General features: G+C 42.7%; 1 protein-coding gene across 1 annotated transcript in view; it reads left to right on the forward strand.

Moving 5' to 3' along the window:
• LOC124099011 (guanylate cyclase soluble subunit beta-2-like) overlaps positions 1-14,401 on the forward strand; it is a 52,734-nt gene extending 38,333 nt beyond the window's left edge. The window contains exons 12-16 of the mRNA XM_058582617.1: positions 2,294-2,442; positions 3,095-3,241; positions 9,455-9,609; positions 10,800-10,951; positions 14,355-14,401. Of these exons, the coding sequence (XP_058438600.1) occupies positions 2,294-2,442; positions 3,095-3,241; positions 9,455-9,609; positions 10,800-10,951; positions 14,355-14,401 (650 nt within the window). The remainder of the gene's footprint in view (positions 1-2,293; positions 2,443-3,094; positions 3,242-9,454; positions 9,610-10,799; positions 10,952-14,354) is intronic.
• The last annotated feature ends 5,369 nt before the right edge of the window (positions 14,402-19,770 follow it).

Consider the following 19,770-nt stretch of genomic DNA (forward strand, 5'->3'; position numbering starts at 1 on the left):
GAAGTGAATGTGCAATAAGAAGTAATTATTGTGCCAGGAACCGTGTTAGGTATTTTACATATGCTGTTTGTTGAACCTGTTCTATGTTTCTCTAAGGGAAGTGTCATCCTTTCTGTACAGCTGAGCACATTGACATCCAGCCCAGCTTATGAGTTGGAAATGCATCGTGTTCAGTCTGTCTGATTCCAAGAGCCATACTCATTCCACTACAAGCTCTTTCCAGGGGCAGTGGAAACACAGATGTCTCAGAGACGGATAATAAACAGGTATCAGAAGAGAAAGAGATAGGGGGCAGGCAAAGTTGTGAAGGCACCTCATGAAAGTGTGTGGCCCTCAAGGTGCCTTGGGGTTGAATTTCAGCAAGGGAAGAAGGGGAGAGCACTTCAGGAGAGTGGTCTGGCCAGAGCCCAGGGAAAGCAGCCTGAAATAAAGTACCAGATGCAGGACAAGGTAGGACAAGGACAAGTGATGTCTGAAGAAGCTGGGGAGGAGGGGTGAGGCTCAGGAGACAAGAGTGATGGATCTGGATTGTCAAGGGAAAGGAAAGTGTCTTTGTTTGCAGGAGGTGAGGAGTCATTGGAGTTCATTTCTCTTACAATGGAAGTGATGTGGTGAATTTATAGAGGCCATTTGGGCTGCAGTGTAGAGGGAGGCGGGCTGAGAGCCTGACAAAGTGAAGTTCAGAGACCGTCAGAGCCTGAATCCAGGCAGCCTGGCGAGGAGCTATCATGCCAATATGACAGGGAAGATCAGAGACAGGAGCGAGTGAGGAGTCTGAGGTACCCCGCTTGGGGGCTGGTGATGCTTTATCCTGAAAGATGAGGTCTCAAGGCAAGTGCTGAGGTCAGTTTAGAACTGCTGAGTTTGAGATGTCTGTGGGATACTTCACACAGCTGGTTAGGGATTGCAGGGAGAGCTCAAGGGAAGTTCTAGTGTGGAGCCGTGGGTCTGGGAGTAGCTTCAGTGTAGGTGATGGCTAATCATGGACCCTGTGAGGGCTGGTAAGATCATCCGAAAGGTTCAAGGTGAGAAGAGGGTGGGATACTGAACCTTAGGGAACACCCAATATTTAAGAAGGAAGAGAAGCCAGCAAAAGATGTGAAACAAGATCAGAAGGATGGTAAGGATTTGAAAAAGAGACTGGGAGGCCTGAAGCCACACAGAAGAGGAGTTATACAAAGGGGGGGATACTACAGAGGCATAAATAATTTAAAAGGCATCCATTTGTGTTTCAGGAGCCATCGAGTCACCCAGTTAATACATATTTATTGAGCATTTACCTATGCCAGTCCCTGTTCTAGGTGCTAGGCAGAAAGCAAAACAGTCTCTCAATTTTTGTAGTATTCCGATGGGGAAGGCAGATCATAACTAAATATAGAATTTTATTAAAAAAAATCATGCCACATAGGTCTTATGGAGTGGGGGGGCATGTAATAAGGCTGAGAGGATGGAGAGTCTTGGGGTTGTTATTTCAGACAGGGAGATCAACAATGTTCTCACTGAATTGGTTGCATCTGAGATGGGAGGGAAGAGCCTTGTGAATGAATGAGTATGTCAGGCAGAGGAGAGAGGAGGTGCAAATGCCCTGAGGCAGGAGGCACTTAACATGCTAGAGAAACCCCCAGGAGGCCAGTGAGACTAGGGTGGAGTAAACCACAGGGATAGTGTCAAGACATGGGGTCAGAGAAGTGGCAGGTTCAGAGAGGGAATCCCTGTGGCAGGGCATGGTAAGGATTTGGGATTTTGTTCTAAGATTTAAGGTTCTAAGACTTAAAAGAGGGGTAAATCAGACTAAAAGAGGAAATCTGATGACCATGTAGAAATTAGTGTGAGTTTGGACAGGAATGAAAGCAGGGCACAGGTTAGGAGGACACGGGTAGCTACCACACTGTACTTAGACTGCCTGGTGATCAGTCCCCATCAGTCTGATTCTGAACCTCCTAGAGCTCAGGCTCAGCCTGGGCTCTCACGGTAGGGTACTAAGTCATCCCATCGTACCTGTCCATGCTATTGGGAATGCTGGCTTACTCTCATGTCGCCTTCACTCCACTGGGAGCTCCTTCAGGGCAGGCGCTCTGTCTGCTCATTTCTCTGCACACGATCTCTACTCACAGCAGAAACTCAAGAGATGTGCTTGTGGCAGGTGCTCAGTTGGTGTCTATCAAGTGACTGTTGAGAGGTCAATGTCACTCAGATCTTCTTCCCCAAGGTACAAGCAGGTTTGATTCCAAAATGGCACCTGAAGGCAGAACTCTCTCTCCTAGGCTCTCATGGATTCTCATTTCTATCTCAGGAGAGTTTGAAACCTGCACCATCCTTTTCAGCGACGTGGTGACATTTACCAACATCTGTGCTGCCTGTGAGCCTATCCACATAGTGAACATGCTGAACTCCATGTACTCCAAGTTTGACAGGCTAACCAGCGTCCACGAGGTCTACAAAGTTAGTGTCTGTGTGGTGTGGTGGTTGTGCATGGGTTGCGGCTAGGCAGATTCTTGATTCTTTCTTTCCTCTGTAGGCACTAGTCTGGGGTTTGGTGTGAATGCGAGATGGGAGAAGAGGCAGAGCTAAAAGAGAATTGGGAGTATTTTAGGAATCATATCTTACTAGGATTCTTCATGAAATACCCATGCTAACATGGTCCCCTGGTGCAACTGAGGGGAAAACACTATTTTCTAGGAAAATTTTCTAGAAAATTTAGCAAAATTTATATCCAAATAATACATTATATAATGTAGAATCATATGACTACTCCAGAGGCCAGATTATGAACCTTCTGGGATTTTTTTCCCCACTGAAAGCAGAAAGGAGGCTGGGGTGTCAATCAGGGAGACAGCACCTGCCTAGCATGAGCAAGGCCCTGGGTTTGATTCCCAGCACCAAAGCAAACAAACAAAGCAAACACCAGAAAGTCTTTTTGGCTGTCTCATGGTTGTTCCCTAAGTCACGTTCCTTCTTACCTTCCCCCTCATCCTTCTCATACCCTACCATGCAATCACCAGCTTTAATATGCTGCTTATAGAAATAGATGGAAAATGGTTGACGTAGTGCATGAAGGGAAGCCTCTGAGTACCCTTTCTTTTCCCTTCGATAGGTGGAAACAATAGGTGATGCTTATATGGTGGTAGGTGGTGTACCTGTGCCTGTTGGAAGCCATGCTCAGAGAGTGGCTAATTTTGCACTGGGGATGAGAATTGCTGCAAAAGAAGTGATGAATCCTGTTACTGGAGAACCTATCCAGGTAGGCAGCAAATGAGTATTTTGCTTAATACCACACATCTCATGCAAAACTCTGGTCTGCTTAGGTGGTCACGGGGTTTATTGCAATAATTAAAAGGGGGTAACTTTCCCAGCTCTTTTTCTCTTGCATATGTTCCTAAAGAAATGAGATATTAGTAAGGATATTATAATCTCAGTTTCTTCCAAATTTCAGAAGAGGCTAGGATACTAAGAATTTTCCTGTGATTCACTGCATCCTTCCTCTGTGCATAACTTAGGATGGTACTGAGTGCATTTCCCTACTTACCTTGTAGGGCTCAATCCATCCTGAAAGCTCATTTATAATTCCTGGGTTTTTTTGTTCAGACATTTCAACAGGTGGTTCAGGTTTACTGAACTGCCAGCTTTTCCTATTTGGGGAAATTGTGTGCTGACTGGCAGTTCAGAGCTCAGACTGAGGCTTAAAGCTGCCTTCAGTCAGCAGCCCAGGCACCAAGATGCCATAGATATTGAGCATGGTTCCTTCCACCATGTGGCCATTAGCAAGACATCTGCTCACCATTCTTGTAGGAGCTGCTCTTCCAAGCACCATGATAGAATCTGGGCAGTTTGGGAGAAAAAAGGTAAATGTCCTCTTCTGTCAACTGAGCAGATCCTAATCCCCTGAGCTAGCTTGGAGCTGTACTCTTTGCTGTTTTACATCCAGATCCCTCCCCTGCTCATTTCAGTCAAAAATTCAAAATAATAGTTAACCATTAATTAAAATTAAAATTATTTAATTTTATAATTAAAACCAATTATAAGGTCAGATGTGATTTTTCTAAGTTATGATCCCTTTGTAGGAAGTCCTGAAAATATATTCTACTTGCTCTCTCCAGTGATTTGGAGGCTAAGAAATAGTGAAGGTCCCGGATCCAGTGTCCCTGATAGTTTTTTAAGTAAAAACTGGCTTTAGGCCATCACAAGAACAAAACATCTCCAATACTATAATATATATGTTGGATAAAATCTCTGATGTCATAAATAAAAATCAGAATGGAAGGTAATGAGGGAGCAGAGATAAGGAGATCAGACAAGAGATGAGTACTTTAGTTAAAGGGCCCTAAGGTAAGTCACTGAAGAAAAAATGACTTAAAATATATGTTTGTGTAAATCGAAAGTGTTTGTGCTTATGAAAGATGTATAGATGAGAATAATGCCATACCAATAAGCATTAAACAATGAACTCCTTGTAATCTTAAGGTGAATTTACCAAGAAAAAAGAAAAGAAAACAGGAAAGAATGTTAGCAACTCTAAGGTAGGAACATAGTTAAATACCCACCAGCAACAGCATATCATGTAGGTTTTATTCAAGGCCGTCGGGGATAATAACCAGAATCATCTCTCTTTGGAAAACTAGCATTTCTACAGTTTTAAAATTAGTGCACATTGAGATCTATTCTTTCAGTCACAGATTATTTAATGTGCACTTATTGAGGTCCTTGAGTGTACACAGCAGTTCTACGAGGTGCTTTGAAGGATTTAGAGATGTACTGACAGGCCTTTTTCTAGAGGAATTTACAATCTTATTTCTAGGAGAAGAAAATCTTGTATAAAAAGGCAGGTTTAAGAGGTTCTCATGCTCGTAGACATTTTTTATTCCCATCAGTAAGCAAAGAAATCTAAATGAACTAAATTCCAGAAAGTGTCTAGCCTTTTCGAGAAGGAAACAACGGTAACTTTGTTCATTCCTGGTAGAGCATCAGTAGAAGTAACCCAGCAGATATAGGGATAGGGAGGAAGCAGGTCAGTTTGGTGAATTTTTAATGGCCAGAATGGATGGCTAGAATGATAAGCTAAAGTCCCATAGAGCGCCAGGCCGAGTCTGGACCCATCCACCAACTCTTTCCTATAGTCCTTTCCCCAAGTGCATAGAGTTCTTTGTTCAGCCAAAAGCTAGGGACAGGGGAAGAGCTGAGAGACCTCCACATCCCTGAGTTCCTGGGGCCCTCCCCAAATGCAAGGCAGTGGCCTTGGGATGGGCTGGTGTTAGTGTGTGAGAACCAAGAGAAATTCTTCTGGGGCATTCTCTGTAGTACCTGCACAACAATGATCCTCTGAAGTGGGGCGGGGCGGGGGGTGGGGTGGGGGTGTGGGGGGAGGGCAAGGAAGAGTGGCAGGGAGAGAAATCTCCCCAGGTGCAGAGAGTGGAAATGGCCCGAGAACCAACCCTGAAGAGCTCACTGTTGGAATGTGATGTAAAACCAGATCTCCCATTAAGACAGGAAATTGAAAGATGAAATAAAAAATTTAAAAAAATACTATTTAAATTCATGGGACTAAATCTTTCAAAAGATACACACAACCTCTATTCTGATAACTACAAACGATTACTTAGAGAAAATAAAGAAGACCTAATTAAATGGAGGAATGTACCATGTTCACAACTGGAAAAAAATCAATATGATTAAGCTGTCCATTGTCCCCAAGTTGATGTATAGATTTGATAGAATAGCAGTCAAAAATTCCAGAAGGCTTCTTTGAAAATATTTACCAGTTGATTTTAAAATTTGTATGAAAATGTAAAGAATCTAGAATAACTCAGACAATGGAAAATAAAATTATAGGGCTTACACTACCTAATGTCAAGAACTATTCTAAAGCTATAGTAATAAAAAAAGTAGAAATGGCAGAAAGATAGACAAATAGATCATTGGAATAGTAGAGAGTGTCCAAAAATAGACTGTGCCTTAAAGATTAATTGATTTTTAGTCAACGCACCAAATTGATTCAGTGGGGAAAACAACCTTTTTTTTTTTTTCAAAAAATGATTCTGTTATAACTGAATATTATATGGAAAGAAAAAAATGTACCTCAATCCTACCTTGCTTCATATATGAAAAATAATTTAACACACATTGTAGAGCTAATCATAAAAGCTAGAATCACAAAGCTTCTGGATGGAAATGCAGGAGATTGTTTCATATCTTTGGGACAATTATTCCTTAGTACATAAAGGTACTAAACATGAAAGGAAAAAATCCCCCAGAATTCACGGGTCCTGGACCTCAGTTTCTTAGAATGTGACTATATTTGAAGATACATGGTTTAAAGAGCTGATAAAGTGAAAATGAGGCCTAAGGGTGAGTCCAATCTGACTGATGTACTTATAAGAAAAGGAAATGAAGACACATAGAGATAGCAGGGATCCCCACCCGGTGAGGACCCAGAGAGAGGCTGTCGTCTGTAAACCAGCAGAGGTCTTCAGGAGAAATCAAGCCTGACCTTGCCTTGATCCTGGCGTTCTAGCACCCAACGCCATGAGACAATAAGATTTCTGTTTAAGCCACCTAGTCAGTGGTATTTTATTATAGTGGTCCAAGCAAATTTTTTTTTAATATATCCTTTATAATTTTATTCATTTTGGAATTTTATTTATTTTGTTTTTTAGTGTGTTTCATGTAACCAAAACATATATCTTGATTTGGTTTTGTTTTTCTAGTACAACTAAATAGTATGTGTTTGGTGGGTGAGTTTAATCTGTTTATATTCATCACGATTACTGATATATTCAGATGAATTCCTGCCATCTCATTTTGTTTTATACTTTATGTTTTCCTTTTACTGTTTCTTTCCTACTTTTTGTGATTAATGAAATTTGTTCACTTTTCTCATCTTGTCATCTTGGGTTACACCTTGTCTTCTTACTTTTAGGAGTGATTTTTTTTAGTTTTTACCATATACAATTAACTTTGTATTCAAGTAATATATAAAGTAATTTAGTCTTTATTTTTCCTCCTGAGGAAAAACCAAAATATTTTAGCACTCTCACTATACTTCAAATTCTTTTCTCTGGTTGTTAATCTTATTATTACTCCAAGTTTTAGTTCTACCTTTTTGATTATACAAAAAATTGGGTCATACTCATGATGCTGTTTTGTATTTTTGGTGAATAATTCAATTTGGCCCTATAGTATCCTGTCAAGAGTTGCCTATCACGGCTGCTAGAATCACAGTTTTTCCTTTGGTTCATTTTTCTTCTTGCTAAATTCCTTCCTTTTGTACTTCTTTTTTTTTTTTTCTTAAAAAATATTTTTAGCTATAGTTGCACACAATAACTGTATTTATTTATTTGTTTATTTTTTCCTTTTTTTAATTTTTTTTTATTGGTTGTTCAAAACATTATAAAGCTCTTGACATATCATATTTCATACATTAGATTCAAGTTGGTTATGAACTCCCAATTTTACCCCAAATACAGATTGCAGAATCACATCGGTTACACATCCACATTTTTACATAATGCCCTATTAGTAACTGTTGTATTCTGCTACCTTTCCTATCCTCTACCATCCCCCCTCCCTCCCCTCCCATCTTCTCTCTCTACCCCATCCACTGTAATTCATATCTCTCCTTGTTTATTTTCCCATTCCCCTCACAACCTCTTATATGTAATTTTGTATAACAATGAGGGTCTCTCTCCATTACCATGCAATTTCCCTTTTCTCTCCCTTTCCATCCCACCTCATGCATCTGTTTAATGTTAATCTTTTCTTCCTGCTCTTCCTCCCTGCTCTGTTCTTAGTTGCTCTCATTATATCAAAGAAGACATTTGGTATTTGTTTTTTAGGGATTGGCTAGCTTCACTAAGCATAATCTGCTCTAGTGCCATCCATTTCCCTGCAAATCTATGATTTTGTCATTTTTTAGTGCTGCGTAATACTCCATGGTGTATAAATGCCACATTTTTTTTTATCCATTCATCTATTGAAGGGCATCTGGGTTGGTTCCACAGTCTAGCAATTGTGAATTGTGCTGCTATGAACATCAATGTAGCAGTATCCCTGTAGTACGCTCTTTTAAGGTCTTCAGGGAAAAGTCCAAGAAGGGCAATAGCTGGGTCAAATGGTGGTTCCATTCCCAGCTTTCCCAGGAATCTCCATACTGCTTTCCAGATTGGCCACACCAGTTTGCAGTCCCACCAGCAATGTACAAGAGTACCCTTTTCCCCACATCCTCTCCAGCACTTGTTGTTGTTTGACTTCATAATGGCTGCCAATCTTACTGGAGTGAGATGGTATCTTAGGGTGGTTTTGATTTGCATTTCTCTGACTGCTAGAGATGGTGAGCATTTTTTCATGTACTTGTTGATTGATTGTATGTCCTCCTCTGAGTCCAAGCAAATTAATATATTCAACAAAATTAAAATCTCTGCTTATTAAACACAATGAATATACAAAACCATTGACTAGAAAAAAATATTTATATATATATATATATATATATATATATATATATATATATATATATATTCAAATATGTATAGAATTCATGCACATTAACAATAACTGGTAAACAATACAATTTCTAAAGCAGGCAAAACCTTGCACAGACTTTCCACAAAAGAAGGTATACAGATGGATAATATGGGCATAAAATGTACTTAACATTATTAGCTATGGAAATGCAAGTAAAAACCACAAAGAGATATCATTTCACACCAACTAGAAGATCAAATGGTGAAAATGTGGAGCCATGAGCAGTGTCACACTGCTGACAGGAATGGAAAATAGAGAATGAACTCTGGAGAATTATTGGGTAGTTTTGTTTTGTTTTGGGTAAAATTAAATTGGAATTTCCTTGTGACCCAGAAGTGGAATTTCTACTTCTAGGAATTTCCCCAAGAGAATTGAAAACATATGTCCACACACAAAAAAAATATGAACAGAAATGTTCATGGCAGCCTAATTATATTAGTTCCAAACTGGTAATAAACCAAGTGAAGAGGAGAATGGATAAATGAATCATGGAGTACTTTTAGTGTTCAGTAATAAAAATAATGAAATACTGATCCATACCCTATAAATGAATCTCAAAATTATGTTGATCAAGTAAATCCTGATATAAAATAGCATATACTAGACGATTACATGTATGTGACATTACAGAACAGGCAAAATAATCTTTGGGAAAAGATATTTAAAAAGTAGTTCTCTATCTCTGTTGGGGGTGGGAGGGGAAAAGAGTTTAACTGGAAAGGAGCACAAGATAATTCTGTGAAGTAGTGGAACAATTTTATATCTTTGTGGAATGGTTTTAGATGGAGGTTCTAGGGACATAGGCACTTGTCAAAATTCATGGAGCTAAACACATTAATGGCTGTGGTTTTCCTTTTATGTAAAATTATACATTAACTGAAAAGCAAAAAGCAAGAGGATTAGATGGTTTCTTTTCAAGGAGGTTCTCTCTGTGCAGATCCGAGTGGGGATCCACACTGGACCAGTCCTAGCAGGTGTCGTTGGAGACAAGATGCCACGGTACTGCTTGTTTGGTGACACTGTGAACACAGCCTCTAGGATGGAAAGTCATGGGCTTCCCAACAAAGTGCACCTCAGCCCCACAGCCTACAGGTAGCCATTCATATTTCTGTGCCTTCTTTCATCCATCCCCTCATTCCAGAACTTCCGGAATGTCTACCAGCCATGGGGTCGGGGAGTGGAGGAGATTCCTGTTTGCTCTTCCATGCTTCACTGGCTCACAGAAGACACTGTGCCAGACAGGATTGTTGAGCTTCCACTATGACATAGATTTTGCTCTCAAGGTCCATGTGGCTTAGTGGAGAGAACAGCAAGTTATAAAGCCCCATGGGCTTGGTTTTTTTTTTTCTTGTAAAGAAAGTTTTATTGACACACAGCCATGCTCTCTTATCACACACTGTCCATGGCTAATGTGATACAAAGACAGAGTTGAGATTATATGGTCCACAAAGCCTGAAATATCTACTATCTGATCTTTTATAGAAAAAGTTTACTGGCCCTTAGTCTAGGGGAAGAAGATAGAAAATTCACATTTCAATATTTAGAGTGGGACAAGTACAAAGATAAAGATAGGCTCAAAATAATACTTAGAAAGTCTAGAGTACTTCCAATCGTCCACACTGGATTCTAAAATCTTTTACGTATATTAATTCATTTAATTGCAACGACTCCATGAAAGTGTACTATTATTATTCTTATTTACAGATGAGAAAAAAATAAGGCATAAAAAGCGCTAATAACTTGCCCCAGGTTTAGGTAGGTCAGGAGGGGAGGAACCTGGAAGCTTCCAGGCAGAGCTCAGGGCTCAGACTCCCCGCTCTTCAGCTACTCTATTCTCCTGCTTTGGGAATTCGAGCAGGTCATGGGAGCCCAGGGGAAGGAGCCTGACCCTGGAAAGAAAGGCTTCACGGGGGAGAAGATGCCACGCTGAATCTTGAACGAGGAGTTTCAGAGAGGGATCTAGCCAAAATCGGGGTACTGGGAGTGAAAACCAAGCAGTCCAGTAGAAATGAGGGGCTGTGTGTGTGGAATGTGTGGGAGGAAGAACATTGTGGGAGGATCATCAGGGTTTGGGAGGGTTCCCTGTGCCCTCTCTTGCTCTTTGGCACCCGACTCAGAACATCCAACCTTCGTGCCTCCCTCTTCTCCCCACTGCCTTTGCCCCTCTGGAGGCCCTGACCAGTGGCTTGGATCCTCCTTCCTCCCTGCTGTGTGTGTCCGGGACTCTCCTCTGGCACTATAGCCAACCTGTGGTCTTTGTTTTTCTTTTTCTTTCTGTGCAGAGCCCTGGAAAATCAAGGGTTTGAAATCACTGAGAGAGGTGAAATTGAAGTAAAAGGTAAAGGGAAAATGACCACATACTTTCTGATCCAGAACTTGAATGCCACAGAGGATGAGATCATGGGAAGACCTAAAACTCCACTTGATCACAAGGGTAAGCTCCAAGGCCTTGTCATTAGCATTGGGTATCTTTCTACTCTGCACTTCAGATGTGTCTGCAGTAGACTTGGTCCAAGAGTGGACACAGGTGGCTTCCACCACGCTGCTGCCTTCAGGAGTGGAGCCTCCATCCTCCTGCCCTGCACACCCCTTTCTTGTATTCTGGACAGTCGGATACCCCTTGAGCTGGGCAATATAGACAGTGTTTACTGGGATCAATTGAGCCTTTGGTGTCGGGTTCTGCCTCAAGGCCTAAAGCCTTGCCGCTGGTTGGCTCCTGAATCTGAGAGAGGGGGAATGATCAGCACCCTTCTGCTCAGTTCAGTAGAGAGGACACAGAGTAAAACTTCCCTAGTTCTGACTCCTGGGTCATATGAAGTTGGAAGCAGATTTCGCCATGACCTAGAGGTGTTTCCTATTCCTGGCGCCCTGCTCTCCTACAGCTGACGTTTCTGGAAGTGTCCAAACCTGAAGAGTTGTCCAGCCTAGTACAGGATAGGATTATAACAGCCATGGATTATTCAACAATTCATTTCTTGCTGCTCTAGTGCTGTAGGGGCAAACGAGGCAAGGCACCAAAGAGAGCAGGAAACAGTTTTATTTGGCTGCAGCCAGGTTCAGAGGGCACAGCTTTTATCAATTATAATCAATTAATCCCCTGAACCCCGAATTCAGGGAGTTTCAGAGTTTTATACCCAGCATGTAAGGGGAAGGGCTCAGAAGTTCACAGTCTGTAGAAGTTCACATAAAAGCAGCTTTTTCTTTCACTGTTTTGGGCAAGTTAACTCTTCAAGGACAACACCTGAGAAGGGGAGAGCTTCTTCTCCCCTTTCTTTCCTCCCCCTGCCAGCTGTTACCATGGAGCCCATTTGTAACTTATCTTAAAAATGTAGACATCTCTGTGAAGCCTAGCTCAAGGCCAGAGGCCTTGTTTGCACATTTCTTCAAAGGACTATACTGGATATGTTTGTGAAAAACTAGCAAGGGGGTGCTGGTATCTTCTCGGCCAGTGGCCAAGTAAACAGGGCGACATGAAAATAGGAAGTTTATCTACAATGGTCTCTTTTGCTGACAGTCCTAAAATCAGCCATGGTGAAGAGGGCTTTCAGTGGAGAAAGGGGGTGCCACATCACTAGGAACAAAGGGTGACCAGCATGCGCCTCCCTGGGACCCAGGGGTGCTACTGAACAGAACGTTCACACAGCTTGTGTTTTGATAGAATCAGACCCTTCACATGTAGCAAAATAAATATTTCAGGTAGAGATGAATGCTACAGAGAAAATAAATCTGAGTAGTGGAGAAGAGGGCCAACAAATTCTTCCTTGAGGCAGCCACACCTAAATTGAGACTAGGATTCAGGGAAAGAGCTGGCAGGTGGCAGCCTGGGGAATGGGGCTTCCAGAAACACTGAGCCCAGAGGCAGACAGGTTGGGCAAGTGCAATGGAGACCAGACCAGTGTATCTGGAGAGGGCTGGAGGAGGAAGGGAGCAGTAGGGGATGATGTCAGAGAGGTGGGTGGAGCCTCCAACAGTCTTGGCCTTGAGCCTCCTTATCCACATGCAGAATGTATGGGCACAAAGTCTGGGGTGAGGTGCAGAGCTGCTGGGGCCTGGTGGGCACCTTCAAAGGAAGCAGATCACTGCTATTCCAATTCATATGTAGCTGCTCCGTAAATCACTCAGAAGGTGATTTATGATTTATTAAGGTCTAAGAATTCCTTAAGCTCCATAAAGTTGAAGGAATTCCTTTCTTAGACAAAGGCTGCATGGTGCACAGGGGACCAACAGGATTTGGTGGGGTTGGGCACGTTGCTTAGAGGGAAGAGGAACATCTCAGATGGTCCCAGATTTAATACCTCATCTAACCTTTGCTTTCCTAGACAAAACCCAACATCAATGGCTAGAAAAGGAAAAACAGAGGGCACCTGTATATCAAAGGGAAATTGGAAGGGTGGAAAAAGGGTATTTGTTGGGCAGCTATTCGGTGCTGGACATTTCATTCACATTGTCACATTTGACCCAGTAATCACATGGACACAACGATCACATTACTAATCCCACGACAGAGGTAAGGTACTTAAAGTTCAGAAAGGCCATGTGATGCATATAAGGTCCCACAACTGGAACACGAAGAGGAGCATGTGATCTCTAGGCTTGGTTTTCTTGGACAGACCGCGTCCGTGTGAGATGGCTTCAGTAATGGAGCAAAACAATTTTATAGTTTCCCGAGTGGCAGGCTGCTGCACTTGGACTTCTTGGCATCATGATGGCCCAGCCCCATTTCTCTCAGATTTCCCATCACTGAGTGTGATGAGCAGGTGTGTTCATGGTGAATCACTCTCGCACTGTAGGGGAATGATAAATTTTCAGGTATGTGCGAGAGGCTTGAAGCCAGGTAGGCCTTCGGTGGAAAGCTACCCAAATGCACATCTTTTCCCATCCTCCCCAGGCAATATGAGTTCGAGTTTCCCCCTGTGTGGGCTTCTTTCTTATCTCTCAGGGTTGACAGCAGATGTGGCACTTAGCCTTATAGGATTCGTGGCTCCTGCTCACAGACCCTACTTCTCACCCTAGTTCCAAGGCCAGTTCCCATGCATTTGCAGGCCTAGCTTTTCTCTGAGATAATGAAGGCTGCTAGAGGGTCACGGCAAGAGCCTCCACCCTCACCATTACCCCTGTCCCCTGTCTGGACATCATTATGGGGAAGCCTTTCTATCAGTAGCCAAAGCCTATAAGACTCCTAAAGTCAGGCTGTGAGATTTCACTGCCTTGGAGATCTGGTTGCTTTCCAGTCTCTCAGTAGTTGGTTGAACATTCAGGACTCACCTCATTGATGACATTGGCCACCCTCCTCGGCAGGTTGTCTGTCACCTGATTGCCAAACATGGTGGCTCTGCAGTTCTATGCCTTTTCATCTGACTTGACTCCTGGGTGTGGGTTGTGGGCAGTCCCCTGCCTCCTCCCTGCCTGCTGTGGTTACCATTGCTCCTGGCAAAATATCTAATGGGGACACCATGCAGATGTCTCTCAAGGGCCAGCTGAGGCCTGGTGCTCACCCCTTCTCTTGGCCTCCTTTTAAAAGTGGCCTTGTTGAATTCCTGCGGCACCCTCTGCCATAGCAGAAGGAGCAGTGGGCAGGATGGGAACCTCATTTGCACTTCCATGACACATTTTTCTTTCACTCCACTATGTATTGGGTGTTAGATGTGTCTGTAGGGAGACCCCCCAGTGCAATTAAACAGGAGTATTGAGCAGGAGAGAAACCAGTGTATGTTGACTCAGATATGTATGCAACCACCTTTCAGTATGGACTGAAAAATGGGCCTTCCAGCTGTCCCTCCTGGCAGACTCTTCTGGCATCTCATCAGGTCCCTGTTAATGTGTTTTTCAAATTTCAGTTTGCTTCAACTTTTCTCCTAACCGATTTTCCCGACGATTACGGTAATGGTTTCCAGGCTGACCTGCATACAGCACTTAGGCATGCAGCCCAAGCCCCTCTCTGGAAGTGACCCCTCCTTAGAAACCACAGTCAAGGGTGTTCACTTGTTGGGTTCGTGGCAAGTTAAGCCAGCTTAGGGGACTTCTTAAACCAGCTCCTAATTGTTCCTCTGGAGAACTTGTGTGGTGAGAGTCTCTCCTGAATTTCAGGTTTGGTGGTCTGCCTGCTAGAGGTTGCTGATTCCCTCTGAATTTGACTACTCTTCCAAACAGAAAGAACTTTCCCACCATTTTCAGTCCCCCTGATGGACTGAATTCTTGGATGGGCTTGTGGTCATTTAATTTGCCAGGCTCCCTGCCCCTTACTTTACAGAGTCCTGACTATTCAAGAGTCTTTCCAGACATGTCCAATTAGCTGGGGTCTAGCTGATGTGGATATAGCTGCTGAGGATGGCTGGGTCCCTATGCTCAGTTCAGAAGCCTGTTGGCAGCTGTTATGGGGCCTTCCTAAGCTTGGCTGTCAAACTGCACTCCCTTTTCCTACCTGGGATCAAGGAATGGCAGAGTTGTTTTTAACCTTGGACTTTCTAGAAATTGTGCTGTTAACTCAGGAAAGTTCCATAGAAGGAAGATACTGGGAGGTGAACATGGACTTTCACAAATAAGCAGGTTACTAATGGAGGAACCTAAGATTTTCAGGGTAAGGACCTATCCCTGGATAACACGGACTAGCATGTTTCATGAGAGCTGGTCCTCATGGGAGGTGTGTGAGCAGCAAAAGCGTTTCCAGAGCAACTGTGGATAGTGTGATGGTTAGGCTGCATCCCAAGGACGATTGGAGGGTTCAGAGTGGGGCCCGTGACTCTAGTTTGTCAAGCAGCTTATAGGGGATTCTGATGAGCCCCAGTGGGTTTGGGAACCTCCATCATGGTAGGAAGTGTTAGGTTGAAATCAGAATTCCGAAATCTAGGTTCAGGTCTGCAGTGAGTCCTCCTAATTAACTTTTTTTTTCTTATCCCAGAATGTCAGAAGGCCTGTTCATAGGGGTGGTTTGAGGACTATGAGATAGAACATATTGCCTAAAACTAAGATATTTGGACATGCTAACTGCTTGCTCACTTGGGGACCCTAACACTGAGAGTCTATTCCGAAAAAAAAAAATGTAGGTCTTAGCACAAGACTGTACAGGGACTCTAGAAAAAGGCTTGCTGTACGTACACACGAGGAACTTCAGAGGAGGACAGAAGGATCCACACAGAGACATCAGAATTCCAGCCTCCCACAGGGCACCAGGCACCCACAGTGAGCAGGAGAGATGCTGGCTTCGGCAAGGACTGAGAAGAGCTCTCAGAGGAGGTGTAGGAGATGGTAGAAGTGGGCAAAGGCAAGAATCTGCTCTGGTTGCTGGAAAATGTGGGGTCTTCTGGAAGCTGGAGACATCGCCTCCACAGTGAGGTCTCTTTTGCCCAAGGATATAAACAGGAGGGAGCTGGAGATGATTCTGCAATAGCAAACCCTCTCAGCATTCTGGAGACACTATCACATCCTTTGTATCTCTAGCACAGAATGCCCTGGAAAGCTGAGACAGAAGCAGGTGGGAAGGCAGACAGGGGAGCCCATGCAGAGTAAAGGTCAGGCCAGGGCAGAGGTCCAGGAAGTCCAATAACAGGGCCTGTGCAGCCAAGTGCCAGGATGGGGTGCAGCTTCCCAGGGGGTGAAGCTGCAGTCCTCGAGGGTGACAAAGATCCAGCAGAGAATGATTTCAGGCTCAGCACAAACTTTTACCCCAGCCATGGAGACTTGGTGTTGAAATGAAGATATGATCTTCCATATATTATTATCTACCTAGGAGGTTAGAAACAGATGCAGGAAGGCAAAAAAAATTGATTTTATTCACAAATGTTAGAATTCCTACTTGTAAATACGTGTCGTTTCCTGTATGACTCACAGAGCCCTAGAAGTAACCAGGCAATAGTACAAATCCCACCTCTCTTCTCCAAGACACCAACGTCTTCCAAAACTCCATGTTGTTCCCACTGCAGACCCTATAGCACCCCATCCCCCCAAACACTCTCAAGTTCAAAACTGACAATGTGGCTTATATCATGTCTGTTTCCCAAATGCAGAGGTGTCTTCTGCAGCCGTCATCTTCATTTAACCTGTTTTTAATTTATTTTGAATGGGTTTTGTTCTGCTTTGAATACTGAGCTGTGGGGTTTGCCTTTTGATTTGTATCAGAGAAGGACTATTTACCTATTAAAAAATAGAAAAAGCAGATAAAAGAAAAGAAGGAAACAAAAGCACCTGTAATTCCATCACCCAGAAATACTACTAGAGATACTACTATTAAAAATCGGGTGCATATCTTCCCAGACTTGTGTGTATAGGTGTGTGTATAGTACATACATACTGTTATGTACTGTTTTGTAACTTTGCAGGTCATGGATTTCTTTCCTTTGAATGTAAACACATTTTAAAACAAAGGAAGGAAGATGTATTTGACATGGTACCTTATTTCCGTGTAGCCTGTGCTATTACATACCCAGACCCATATTTATATGGCATCCAATGGAAATCCCAATTACCTTGTACACCTGCATATCTACAATCCATCTGTGATGACCCTGATATTCTGTAAGTCCTGAAGTTTCCTCTGAAATTTCCAAGAAAAAGTAATTTCATTTAATTTAGCTTTAGTGTTTGGATTATTCCAGGTGTCTAGATGTCAGTAATCCACAGAAGATGTACCTTAAAATTCCCAATTAGAAAATGTAACTAACCAGAATGCTACATTTCCTAATTGTGCACAATAATGAGCATTAAGTGTAGCAAAATGATGGTACCAATAGGCCATCTTGGGAGCTGTGAGCATGGTCTTATGGGTGTGAAAGATGATAGATAAGAATTCATCTCAAGTAAACAAAGACATTTTTCCACCATCTGGGTTATGGAATTGAATTGAGGATGTCAAACATATGTGTGGAAAAATCCCAGAAAGTCTTGCAATTCTGAGCTGACCAAGTCTATTTGAATTGTCAGGTGGCATCTACTCAAATGGATCCAGTCACGTCTGGCCTGTACAGCTAGCAGCATGATGTCTCAGTTCAATTTCCCAACACTATCCTAGCCAGTTTTCTTTTTTATTGGGGAACAGGGGATTTTTTCCTCAGGGAAAGAAAAGAGAAGGAAGAAAATGAGTTTAAGGGAAATGGGAGTAGAAATGGAGGAGGTGGACGATCAAAGTTAAGCTACTAGCAAGAAAATGAAAAAAATGGGCAAGAGAGAAAAAATGTGTTATGGACAGAAGAGATGAATCAATGATGAAAAACAAAGTTCAAAAATTTTCACAAGGAAAAATCAGAAAAAAACCATGAAAAGCTATTGAATAAGAGAGGAAATAAGAGTACTATGAAGTGTTATTTCCTAGCATCAAATGTACTTATAAAATCCTTTGTGAGACTTTGAGCCAGAAAATAGATTATTCACGTTGTTTCAGAAGACTCATGGTAGTCTCTGGAAGCAGAGCTGGTCACCGACAGTCAAAGGAAGTTGCCTTTGCTGAATTCCCTCTATTTTTAGCAACTCCAACCCCCTTTAGCTCCATTTTTCTTTTAATTAGAATAATACTCCCTTACGGTAGCATTTCCAAGATACCCAGCACATTTTGTGATCAAGATTCTGTTCTGTGGAGATTTTGCTCACAGATTCTTATATAACAAGTCTGTAAATTGAGTGGGACATGGATGTGATGTTTAGTATTCTTGAACATTTGGAGAAACCAAGGTATAGAGGGATGTTAGATGGGGACATCCAGTTGCCCTTCTAGACTGACATGTGGTGATGGATGAGGAGGCACACGGCCAAGTGTTCTCAGTCAGTGGAAAAAAAATGATACTTCCCTCTGTAATCAACTCCATTCTCCCTCATTTGCTACAAAACTGAAACAAACGTGAACTCAAAGCTTTCAAACACACTATGCTCTGTCATTTAATGGCAGGTTTCCAGTTTTGAAAAATTTAATGCCTTTTAAAATTATAATAATGCCTCACATTTCAAAGAAATGTAATACTATAATAAATTCTATAATTAAAAATGAAAGGCATAAGGAATAATAAAATCTGTAGAGAATTAGCAAGGAAGTACAACAACTTCATATCTGAATAAGTAACACTTTCCAAAGAGCATAAAGTGTGACTGCACATGATTTGATCTTTATACGTGTGTGTGTGTGGGGGGGGGGGGCGGACAGACATGGAGAATATGGTATAGCTATCAGATGAACCCGTAACTAAAGATATCTGTATTTAACCAACTCCAGTTTGTCCAGACCCTATAAAGATGCCACACTTGAGAATTTTATGGACCTGGTTCCTGGTCATCTTAGCTCCAATTTGTGCATGAGCTAAATACTCCTATGACTCATTTCCCAGAGTTGCTCCAGGGATGTTGTTCTAGGTGACTCAGGAACTCCCCTCTTACCTTCTTGGTTCCGGGGTCCTTTCCCCAGTTTTCACCTCTTCCTGGGCCTAAGACTGAGGGGAGTCTGGAAACCGATTGGTCCAGTAGCCTAAAGTTTTCCCTGTATATCATCATTTATATTCATTAGTGACTGCTCATTAGCAAACGGAGCTCCTCTCAGTCTAACTGTTTGGGCTGAAGGCTACCATTACTCTTAGGATCTTGATGCAAAATCCATCATTGACCCAAGGTTCAAAAGAAGCCTGAACTGCAAGAGCCCCTAAGGTGAAGGAAGCCCATCATTCATGTGGGGAGGGAGAGCTGAAGAGGGAAGCCCCTCCTGACTGCATGCTTTATGGAACAGTAGGTGTTCATGAACCTGGGATCTATCATGGGCGCCTCTCTGAACTTGAGTGTCTCTGGAAAAATGATTAGTGTCATAAAAGGAAATGCGGATGATATATGGCTCTAAGATCTCAGATTCTGGCTTTCCAGAAAAAACCGCAGGGGGAGCAGGAGGGGATAGAGACGGGTCCTGTGGCCGGCCTCCCTCTCCATCGCTCTCTGATCCTGACCCCTCCCTCCCCAAGGCAGTTGCTTTCCTGGGCTTCCTCCTTGGGCTCCCTTGCATACTTAGGAAGACTAATTGGCATCTGGAATGGGTACCCTGTGTGGCCGTTCTGCTAATTACTTGATATCAGTCATCTAATGTAATTATTGGTTCCCATTTACAGATGAGGAAAAATGAGACCCAGAGAGATTAAGTAACTTGTTCACTGTCACAGGGTGGTAAGTGGCTTGCCACCAGCACGTGGCACCAGGTATGAACCTCAGTCCATGGGACATGGTAGCCCAGAACTTACAGATGATCCCAGTCTGGGGAGAATGGAGACTTGGTGCTATTATGCAGCTTTTGCA

The sequence above is a fragment of the Marmota monax genome, unplaced genomic scaffold (assembly GCF_021218885.2).
Source record: "Marmota monax isolate L192 unplaced genomic scaffold, Marmota_monax_Labrador192_F-V1.1 WCK01_AAM20220418_F8-fsc00011, whole genome shotgun sequence".
Lineage (NCBI taxonomy): Eukaryota > Metazoa > Chordata > Mammalia > Rodentia > Sciuridae > Marmota > Marmota monax.